Here is an 11404-nt window from a genome sequence, read left to right as displayed (position 1 = left end):
ATGATCTCTTCAATCAGTTGCAGGGTGCATCTTGGTTCTTCAAGATTGATTTGAGGTCGGGGTATCATCAGGTCCGGGTCAGAGAGGAGGACGTGGAGAAGACCACGTTCCAGACTTGTTATGGACATTACGAGTCCATGGTGATGCCGTTTGGACTCACCAACGTGCCAGTAGTGTTCATGGACTTGATGAATCAGGTCTACAGACCGATGCTTGATCGCTCGGTCATCATGTTTATAGATGATATCTTGGTATATTCCAAGACCCGAGAGCAGCACAAGGCGCACCTCAGGGAGTTATTGGGAGTTCTGAGACAAGAACGGTTGTATGCCAAGTTCTTGAAGTGCGAGTTTTGGTTACGAGAGGTCCAGTTTCTCGAACATCTTGTCAACCAGGAGGGGATTTTGGTTAATCCGGCCAAAATCGAGGTAGTCATGCAGTGGGACATGCCGAGGTCTCCTTCAGATATCAGGAGTTTTCTAGCATTGCAGGGTACTACAGAGATTCATTCGAGATTTCTCCAAGATTGCAGTACCCCTCACTCGTATGACAAGGAAGGGGTGGATTTTCGGTGGGGCCCTGAGCAACAAGGGGCATTTGATACCCTCCGTCAGCGGTTGTGCGAGGCTCCGGTCTTGACACTTCCTAAGGGAGTTGAGGATTTTGTGGTCTTCTGTGATGCGTCCATAACAGGTTCGGGGGCAGTCCTTATGCAGATAGAACGAGTGATAGCCTATGCATCACGACAGCTGAAGCCGCACGAGACGAGATATCCTACTCATGATTTAGAGTTGGGAGCAGTGGTGTTTGCTCTTAATATATGGCGACATTACCTATACGGGGTCCATTGTACCATATACACAGATCACAAGAGCTTGAGGCACATCATGGATCATCCGAACCTGAACATAAGGCAACGCATGTGGCTGGATGTAGTCAAGGACTAGGATTGTGAGATCCTTTACCATCCCGATAAAGAGAATATGGTTGCGGACGCTTTGAGCCACAAGTCAGCTGGGTCTTCCACCCGAAAGATATGTATGAGGATAACGGTGGATTCTCCGCTTGTCAGATTGATCAGAGACGTCCAGGTTGAGGGCATGCGACCAGAGAATTGGAAGTTGGAAAGGATAAAGGGCGAGAGCGCCCAATTTGTGCAGGATAGTAGGGGATTATTGACTCGATGCGGTTGGGTATGGGTTCTGATGTCTGGTGGGGTCAGACAGACAGTCATCAACGAGGCTCATAAGTCTCACTTCTCTATTCACCCGGGGGCCACCAAGATGTATCGAGACCTATGTTTGAGTTATTGGTGGCCATGTATGAAGCGAGAGATCGCTTGGTATGTTGAGAGGTGCTTGACATGTAGGATGGTTAAGGTCGAGCATTAGAGGCCGCATGGTAGGTTGCAGCCCCAAGAGATTCCCATGTGGAAATGGGAGCAGATCATGATGGACTTCATTACCAAGCTGCCGAGGACGATGAAAGGGGTTGATGCTATATGGGTCAACATGGATCAGTTGACCAAGAGTGCTCATTTCTTGGCCATTCAGGAGAGTTCATTGGCCGACAAGTTGGCTGGCGTATATGTTCGCGAGATCATCGCTCACCATGGGGTTCCGGTCTCCATCGTGTCTGACTGGGATGTTAGATTTACCTCCCATTTTTGGCAAAAGTTCCACGAGGAACAGGGCACATGGTTGCACTTTAGCAAGGCATTTCATCCGCAGACCAACGGTCTGAGTGAGCAGACCATTTAGACCCTCGAGGACATGTTGAGGGCGTGTGTTATTAATTTTGGTGGGAGCTGGGATTCCCACCTACCCCGTGTAGATTTCACCTACAACAACAACTATCATTCCAGCATCGACGCCCCACCATTTGAGTTGTTGTATGGGTGGAGATGTCGCACCTCGGACTGTTGGGGTGAGGTCGGACACAGATTAATGGGTTGGATGGAAGGAGTTTTGCAAATTACTGAGAAGATTCAGTAGATTAGGCAGCGATTGTAGACCGCTCAGAGTCGACAGAAGAGTTACACCGACAGACGCCGATCTGAGTTAGAGTTCCAGGTGGGTGATATGGTACTCCTGAAGATCTCACCCTGGAAGGGTGTGATTCGCTTCAGGAAGAGGGGGAAATTGGGTCGCCGTTACATTGGGCCATTCAGGATCATTGCCAGGGTTGGCAAGGTGGCATATAAGCTAGAGCTACCAGAGGAGCTTAACTAGATTCATAGCACTTTCCTCGTTTCGCAGTTGCAAAAGTGCATTATGGACCAGGAGGCGGTGGTATCCTTGGATGACATTCAGGTCGATAAACACCTGAACTATGTTGAGAGGCCTATGGCCATACTAGAGAGGAAGGTGAAGATTCTACGGACCAAGGAGATACATTTGGTGAAGGTATAGTAGGAGCATCGAAGGGGATCCGAATGGACATGGGAGCCGGAGGCTGAGATGCAGGAGCACTATCCGGAGGTATCCACCGCAGCGGACTTCGAGGACGAAGTCTAGTTCAAGTGGGGAAGAATTGTAACACCCCAATTCTCAGGTATTGATATTATGACTTTAAATTTCAAGTTTCAAGGTCTACTCGATGAGTGGATGCACTGACTTATCGACTAGGAGCGGGATTGGGCCACGTATTTAAGTAACCAACTCGCCGAGTCAGAAGAGTGACTCGACGAGTTGGAGATGGAGGGTGAAACCCTAATCCCCGCGGTTTTGCACCCTATTTAAAGGATCCTTTGCCCCTTACCCTCCCTTTACAGCCCCTATGAGTCCAAAAACCCTAAATATCCATTTTCTCTTCATACTTGTTTGTTTAAGTTTGAAGGGTGGATTTTGGTGAAGAGAGGATTGAAGATCAAGAAACTTTGAGCAAGGAACAGTTGGGGATCTGAAGTCTACCTCGGTTTATCATCATTTGAAGGTATCAAGTTATCACTTTGAGCTTCTCCTAGCTAGATCCCTTTTATATTTGAGTTTTGGGACCATTTTGGGCACTTGGTGGTGCATTTCAAGTGAGGAACCAAGATCTAAAGTTGTAACTTCAAATGTAGGCTCATCTTGGCTCTCATCATCATAAAGTCTCAGTTTTTAGCATGTTCGTGAAGCTCTTTTGCCTAGAACCACTTCTTTAGCTTGATTTAAGTCATTAGCACCTTGCATACACGTAAAGTTTGCAACTTTACGTGGTAAACATGCCCTAGGGGCTTTGATATGTAGTATGGAGCCTTAACATGGTGTAAATAGCATCTGTATGGATGATGGACTGAAGGGACTCGACGAGTGGCATAAACGACTCGGCGAGTCCGATGAACATTTTCATAGATTCGGTGAGTGGTATGAACGACTCGGGGAGTCCGATGAAGATTGCCTTGGGCTCGGCGTGTTAAGCGAGTGGGAAAGTTATGCAAGGAACTCAGCGAGTAGTTGAGGGTACTCGGTGAGTTGAGGTCAACATGGACTGTTGACCTTGACAGTTGACTTTGACTTTGACTAGTGTTCACCAGTTGACTTCTGAGGGAATTTGGTAAATGGGATTTTGATAGCAAAGGACATTGGTGAATATAGGTGTTGGAGTTAGAGCTACATTTAGAGGAGTTTGACACTACCTTTCGAGCTACATACGAGGTGAGTTATCCTCACTATATCAACAGGGTCTAAGGCACCAAGGCTGACCCTTTATGGATTGTATTCGGATTATTGCATGTTATGCTTATTGATTTACATCCTGGTAGTTAGGATGGTGATACACTACGCTTTAGTTACCTGGTTGGGTTAGAGTCCTGGTATATAGGATGATGCTATGCTAGTGACCTGTTAGGACAATATTCTGGTTATATGATTTATTGATATACTGAAAGGTCTTATATTTGTGGTGTGGGCTAGGCAATCATATGTATAGGTCTTATTGGATTATGGTCATGTTTATTTGATACGATCAATATGCTTTATTTATAAATTAAACCAATCTTCGTGGATACGATCACTTTACCGTTATACACTACTTTATGTGCAATATTCAGGGTATTTATTTTGTTGACCTCGACAACCACTAATACTTTAGTGTACATTCTAAATGGTCTTGTATCTTTGAGGCCAGTTTTATAATTACATATAGCTTAGGGTAGTTTGCGTAACTTATACCTTTTATTTTATTTCTCTAAGTTATATGTAACCCTTGTATGCCTCCTTCCTCTATAAGTTTTATCAAAACTCTTCATAGCAAAAAGGATTGAAGCCTTTAATCAAATCACTTTAATCTTTCTCAAAATTTTAGGATCTTCATACACATATGTTCACATCCTAAATGCAAAGCTCATGAAGAAGGGAGTTTGTCTGTTTACAAATGGAACACACATATACAGACATGATTCACAATGGCCTCACAACTAGAAAACAATGTTGAATCTGTAAATTGAACTAAAAGAAATTGTCTTATTAGTAATCTTGGTAAAATATTGTTTTGTATATTATGAACGATAGATTATATAGGATATGTATAAACAACATAATTACACTTTGCATCCTTCTAATTCTAGTGTCTATCATAACTGTCTATTATTCCCCTACAAGCTAAGGCCGGGTAACGACCTGTAGCTTGGACCGTAATTCAGCAAATCATTGAGAGGATAAAGGCTTTGTAAAGATGTCTACAATCTGATCATACGTGGAAACAAATTGTACAGAAAGTTATCCGACAGCTACCTTTTCTCTAACAAAATGAAAATCGACTTCAACATGTTTTGTACGAGCATGAAAGACAGGATTTACTGATAAGTATGTGGCACCCAAGTTGTCACACCACAAAATTGGGACTAATGGCATAGAGACCTTGAGTTCACTAAGAAGAGCTTCAAGCTAAGTGAGTTCAGCTACAATGTCAGCTAAGGCTTTGTATTCCGATTTTGTTGATGAGCGAGAGATGGTTCATTGTTTTCTAGCTAACCAAAAGATGAGATTATTCCCAAGATATATGGCATACCCCCCGGTGGATCAATGGTCATCAGGACAACCACCCCAGTTGGCATCCGAGAAGGCATTCAAGAAGGATGCATGAGAGTCGGTGTAGGCATGAAGAATCGATCCAGAATCATGTGGAATAAGAAGACCATGAGTCGATGTACCCTGAAGATATCATCGTGTTCATTTCATAGCAGACCAATGATTTTCAGTGGGAGAGTGAATGAACTGGTAGAATTTGTTAACAGCAAAGGTGATTTCAGGACGAGACAAGGTGACATACTGAAGAGCACCAACAATTTGGCGATATTTTACTGGATCATCAAACAAAGGGCTGTCACCAATAGATAAATTATTTGTGGTAGTAATCAGAGAGGGTACCGGCTTCGCATGTGAAAGATTCGCCCGATGAAGTAATTCCAAGATATATTTCTTTTGAGACAGAATGATATCTTGGTGCTTTCTAATCACCTAAATGAACAAAAAATATCAAAGATGACCTAAATCTTGAATCGCAAATGTGTGACTGAGATTCTTGATGATCTGGTCAATAGCACTAGAGTTGTTACCTATGAGAATGATATCATCGATATACACCAACAAGTATAAAAGAGTTCCCTTAAAGGAAAAAATAAAAAGAGAGGGATCAGTTTTGGATCCTTTAAAACCAAGAGAGATTTTTGTAGTAGACATAGATGATTAGGTTTCGTGGGATGAATAAAACTTGGTGGTTGCAGTAAATAAACAGTCTCATTGAGCTCACCAGGTAATAAGGCATTTTAAACATCTAGTTGGCGAAGCGTCAATTTCTGTGTAACAACAAGAGAAAGAACGGTGCAAATAGTTGTAGATTTCGCAACAGGACTAAATGTTTCATAGTAATCAATACCATGTTGCTGCTTAAATCCCTTTGCCACTAAGCGTGCTTTATAAAGAGTGATCTTACCATTTTGATCCTTTTTAAGTTTGTACACCCATTTACAGTCAACCACATTTGCAACGGGAACTAGTGGAACAAGAGACCAGGTGTTATTTCGTATGAGGTCATCATATTCTTCAGCCATGGCAGCTCGCCACTAGGGTGATTTGTTGGCACTAGAAAATGTGGTGGGCTCAATATCAGAAGAGCTTGTAGAGACGGCGTAGGCAGATGGGTCATAAGGGACCCGTGGTTTTGGGTTCTACCGAAGATGGGATGGTCGGACACGAGTTGATGGTGCGGGCTACATAGAAATAGAAATGGTGGATTGTACAAGAGGCGGTGAAGCTGGTTCGGTGGTGGAGGTTGGTTCGTTGTTGAGAACCGTAGAAGGGGAGGAGCTGGTGGAGGGAGTTTCGTTGTGTATAACAGGAGGTGTAGGTGGTGAGGCAGTATTAATGGGGCTATTTGAATATAGAATAATTGTAGGGTAACTTGAGATGTATGGATCAGGAGAAGGAGTGGTAGGCGTAATGGGTGATGGTTGTAAAAAAGGACATTTTTGCTCTAGAAACCGGACATAACGAGCTATGTAGATGCGATCGGGACATCTGTAACCATGATGATCAGGGCTGTACCCAAGAAAGAGACAAGAGATAGAACGAAAATCCATTTTATGGGTATTGTATGGACGAAGATGAGGATAACATAGTTAGCCAAAAACACGTAAGAAAGAGTAATTAGGTTTGTGAGAAAAGGCATGTTCAAGAGGTGACACATTTGATGAGGTACGGGATGGCATGCGGTTGATTAGATAAACCGCTGTTTCACATGAAAAATGCCAAAAACTAGAGGGCACGCCAGATTGAGCAAGTAAAGTGAGCCCAGTTTCTACAACATGTCGATGACGACACTCTACAAAAACGTTTTGCTCACTTGTGTGTGGACATGAACGACGATGAATGATGCCAAGGGGAGAGAAAAATTGTGGCAGATTTCGAAATTCTCCACCCCAATATGTTTGAGCAGATTTGAGTTTGTCGTTCAACCATAGCAAGAAAGTGTTTAAAAATGGCATAAACATCATATTTTTGTTTTAAAGGAAAGATCCACATGTAACGAGTAAAATGATCAATGCAAAGTAAGAAGTAATTATGCTCATCAGAGGAGGTAATGGGGGTTGGACCCCATACATCACAAAAAACCAAATCTAAAATGCAAGAGCTTTTAAAAGTAGACAATGGTAAAGATAGTTTTGAGGATTTCCCTATATGATAAGCATTACAAGGAGAACTCGAGTTTTTATGTAAAATAGGAAGAGAGTATTTAGATAACATGGAATTCAAAAGTTGTGCATGTGGATGACGAAGCCGTTGATGCCATGTGTGGATAGGAGCACGAATGACGGTGAAGATACTCCTTGAAACTTGTTGAAAGGACGGAAGATGAAATGAGTAGAGCCCATGTTCACTTGGACCCGGGAGGAGGTTATTGCGTGAAGTCTCGTCCTTCACAGCATAAAAAGTATCATGAAATTCAAAGAAACCGTTATTATCATGACACAATTTTTGAACATAGAGAAGATTACGTTTGATTTGTGGAACATGATGAATATTGGTTAAGGAAAAAGTTTTCTTCGGAGAGTAAAATTTAGTGGAACCAATATGTAAAATTGGTAACCCATTACCAATGCCAACATGGAGGGACTCGTCACCATAGTATGGTTCAGTGGTTCCGATGCTAGAGTGATCAGGTACTACATGGTTGTTAGAGTCGGTATCAAGAAGCCAAGGAGTTTGTGCCTTTAAGCGATAGTCGACATGATTAGCCAAAGGTGGCTATCGGTTTTGGAAGGTGACAGGATCACGATTAGGGCAATCTAATGGAAGGTGGCCAATGCCACACCAGTTATATGTCCCATAGATGGTGTTTTGATTAGAGGCCTAAGTAAATTGCCCTTTACTATTTTGATTGTTTGGAGTACGGCCTCGACCACGGTTGTTGGGAAAGCGACCATGTCCGCGGTTGTTTGGAGAATAAGAAGTGAAAAATTCTTGACATTGTTGATTAGTAGGTTGTAGTTTGAAGCCAAATTGGGAAACAAGTTGAGTTAAAGCTTGCATGGAGTCCTGTTCTTAGGGGATTGTTGCAGAAGTTGTTCCATTAGAATTTGTGTGAAAAACCTATGGTTGTGGGACAACAGGAACAGACTATTTAATCATGTAATCATGATCATATAGCAGACCATTCAATTCATTGAAGGATGTAGGAACCTGTCGAGCAAGAAGAGTCAACTTTAATCCATTGTAGTCGGCACGAAGACCTACAATAGCAAGCATGATAAGGTCTTTCTCTTTTAAAGGTTCACCGATATTAGCCAAAACATCAACATACTCCTTTGCTCGATTGAGATATGTTGAGGATGTTTTGTCTCCCTTCATCTCTTTAGTAATTATTTTTTAGGGTATATTCCCTGGAGAAGGTATGAGGGGCGTATGCTCGTTCCAAGGAAAGCCAGACTTCGTGAGATGTAGAGGTACCTTGAACATGAGGAAAAGCAGCCTCTGAGATCGTCGAGATGATCAACATCCTAATATGAGCGTCGTTAGAAATCCATATAGGATAATTAGGGTTTGGTTGGGATGTCGTGACAGGCTCTTTTTCTGATGAAGAGGTTTGTTCAACCAATGGTGATGGACATGGAATGGTACCATCAACATATCCAATCAGATTGTTTGTGAGAAGGAATGGATGAATCATTATTTTGCAAAAACCATAGTTGGTTGGGGAGGGAGTAAATTCGAATTTGTGAGAGTTGTGAGAAGTTTTCTCAACAGTGGTGAATGCAGCAATCAAATCCATTGTTCAGTCGAATAGAATCAGAAAAAAAAATGAGGGTTGATGAAAAGAAAGAGTAACAGAACCTGTGTGTTGGATTATTGATTGTTGTTGAAGGATCAGAAGACTTGTTATTGTCGTTGTTGAAGATTCAGAAGGCTTGAGATTGTTGATTATTGTTTGATCGACAGTAAGAGATGTTAGGTGCCGATTAGGTTTATGCATAGACAAGCTCTGATACCATAATAATCTTGGTAAAATATTCTATTGTCTATTATTACCGATAGATTACATACGATATATATAAACTACATAATTTCAATTTGTATCCTTCTAATTCTAGTCTCTATCATAACTGTCTATTACTTATCGACTAGAAATACAACTTCCTCTCCATGATCTATAATAGAATAAGGTCATCGAGTTCTTGATGATATTTAATTAAACAACACAAAAAAAACCATGGTAAATGATCAATTAGGGTTCATAATAAGCAACCACAAAAAACTTGAACGCAAATTTGTTGAAAGAAGTAGATATTTTACTCTGAAAAACCACTTCTTTGGTTATAACAAAAGGAAAGTGTGTGTGAAATATTACATGAGTTAGAGCGGTAGTATCAAAGAGGATAATGAGGGGTCCCAATGTTGAGTAAGGAAATCAGTATGTGATGGTGGCCGCAGGCAGATAACACACCATGAGAAGAGGGTCTTATGTCAATTGTAACAATTTTGATTATGAATAAAGAGGGTAATACGGAGGAGGGAACCACACGATTAGGATACAAAGTAGTTTTGAGTGGGAGGAGGAGTTTTAGAAAATAGAGGGAACTAGAAAAATTGGCCAATTAGGATTTAGGGTAAAAGGGTTTCGATTTTGAAGAGGGAAAGCAAGTGAGAGGAGGAACTTTTCACAATGTGGAGGGAACGTTGAAATAATCTTTTCAAGTGAAAGAATTTGGGGAATGAAATAATTGGAGGGAATGAATATTAATAAGTTTGTAGGGAATGATGCTATGCTTGCTATAGTCCACTAGGCGCCACATAGGATTTGTCATGTTGCTACAAAACTATCATGTAAAATTTACAGGAAGTGAGTTGTCATCCTTGCCATGCTATTTGTAAAATTAATTTATAATAAAAGAAATTAATTAAAAAATATTTTAAAACTAATAAATTTGAACGGAAAAACAACAAATAAAAAAGCATAAAATTTAAAAATACAAAATCCTAGATATTAAAAAACGAAATATAGATACATGTAAAGGAATCTTCATCGAAAAATTAGTCGTCTAAATCATCGACCGGTTCTGCGTTATGATTGATGTGGTCAACGGTCTAAATATGTTATGTTAGATCTCTATGAAGAACATGATGGGCCTCAATATCATTATTTATTAATCTTCTCATCAAGTGTTTGTCGCTTCCAACCTCAAATGTTTGTGTTGGTGGAATGATCTCGTTTTCATTAAACTCACATATTGCACTTCCTTCATCTTTGAGAATCATATTACGCAATATGATACAAATATACATAACCTCATCCATTTTCTCCTCGTCAACAAAAAGCTTAGGGTATTTAAGTATATGCCAACGTTTTTTAAGAGCGTCAAACGCTCGTTCAACAGCCTTCCTGTCCTTCTCTTGATCTCTCTTAAACTTCAACATTTTTCGATCATTAGGACAAGACAATGACTTTACAAAACAAGAACACTCCGGATAAATCTCATCCACAAGATAATACCCGTACCTATATGATATTCCATGTACATCAAACAAAGAATTTGGTGTAGTCTCGTTATACATGTCGTCGAATAATGAATACATGTTAAGAACATTGACGTCATTGAAGGGACAGCAGAACCAAAAAATGTGTGCCATAGCACAAATCCTATGAGGCTACCGCTTCCAGTATGATAATTGGATAACCATGATCACCTCAGGTGTATTAACCTTGATCTGCATTTGGGAAACTGCCCCATTCCCAGTGGAGGCAATCTAGGCTTCCTAACATTCCATGGAAGTCGTTTACATTTGAATGATGAGCATATAATTATTGGATGTCACTGCAGGTACGTTTGCGCAAATATCGTGGACCATACAATCAAATGATATACCCAAATTTTTTAAAGTCTTTTTCATGCAGTACGTCCAAACATCCTAAGATTCTCATCTAGTGCATCGAGGGAAGTCACATATGCTAGTTGGTGAAGTGTGGTGGTGCATTTTTGTAAAACAGTAAAACCAGATATACCTCTAGCATCTGCACTTTATTTGAAATATAGACATGTTGGTATAACGTCGTTAACGATACACTAAAATAGATGTTCGTGCATACAGAACCGCCTACGAAAATAATATCCTTGAAAAGTTACATGTTCTTCGAAATTATCTTGCATGAGGCGTTAGCGAGCTGCTTCACGAATTCTTTGTATGAACCTTCTTTTTTTAAGCAATAATTTTTGGCATTTTGTTAATGTAGCTCTTCTATCTTCTGTTTAGCCTCTTGGATGACCTCTATGGTCGATTCAAGCAACACATCAAAAAAATCCAACGATGAAGAAGATGAAGATGACATTTTTAGAGAGAGTGTAGAAGATTGTTTTGATGTGGTATATGAACGGATTAGGATTGAATTTAAAACAGGAGCCATTGCTCATTGGTTGAAGTGTGGGATT

At 40.7% G+C, this 11404-nt stretch overlaps 2 protein-coding genes across 2 annotated transcripts; both read right to left on the bottom strand.

The window, feature by feature from the left end:
* Positions 1–8099: 8099 nt before the first annotated feature.
* Positions 8100–8751, bottom strand: LOC145029634 (uncharacterized). Its single transcript, XM_078978128.1, has 2 exons — positions 8430–8751; positions 8100–8332 (listed from the first exon to the last, which is right to left on the bottom strand). Exons 1-2 carry the CDS (start codon positions 8749–8751, stop codon positions 8100–8102), a joined length of 555 nt encoding a protein of 184 aa, XP_078834254.1.
* Positions 8752–10073: 1322 nt separating this feature from the next.
* LOC145029633 (uncharacterized) lies at positions 10074–10532 on the bottom strand. The gene has a single exon (XM_078978127.1). It carries the CDS (start codon positions 10530–10532, stop codon positions 10074–10076), a length of 459 nt encoding a protein of 152 aa, XP_078834253.1.
* Between the last annotated feature and the right edge of the window lie 872 nt (positions 10533–11404).

Source organism: Lactuca saligna, chromosome 2 (assembly GCF_052625555.1).
Source record: "Lactuca saligna cultivar CGN05327 chromosome 2, ASM5262555v1, whole genome shotgun sequence".
Lineage (NCBI taxonomy): Eukaryota > Viridiplantae > Streptophyta > Magnoliopsida > Asterales > Asteraceae > Lactuca > Lactuca saligna.
This window is presented reverse-complemented; position numbering and strand designations above follow the sequence as displayed.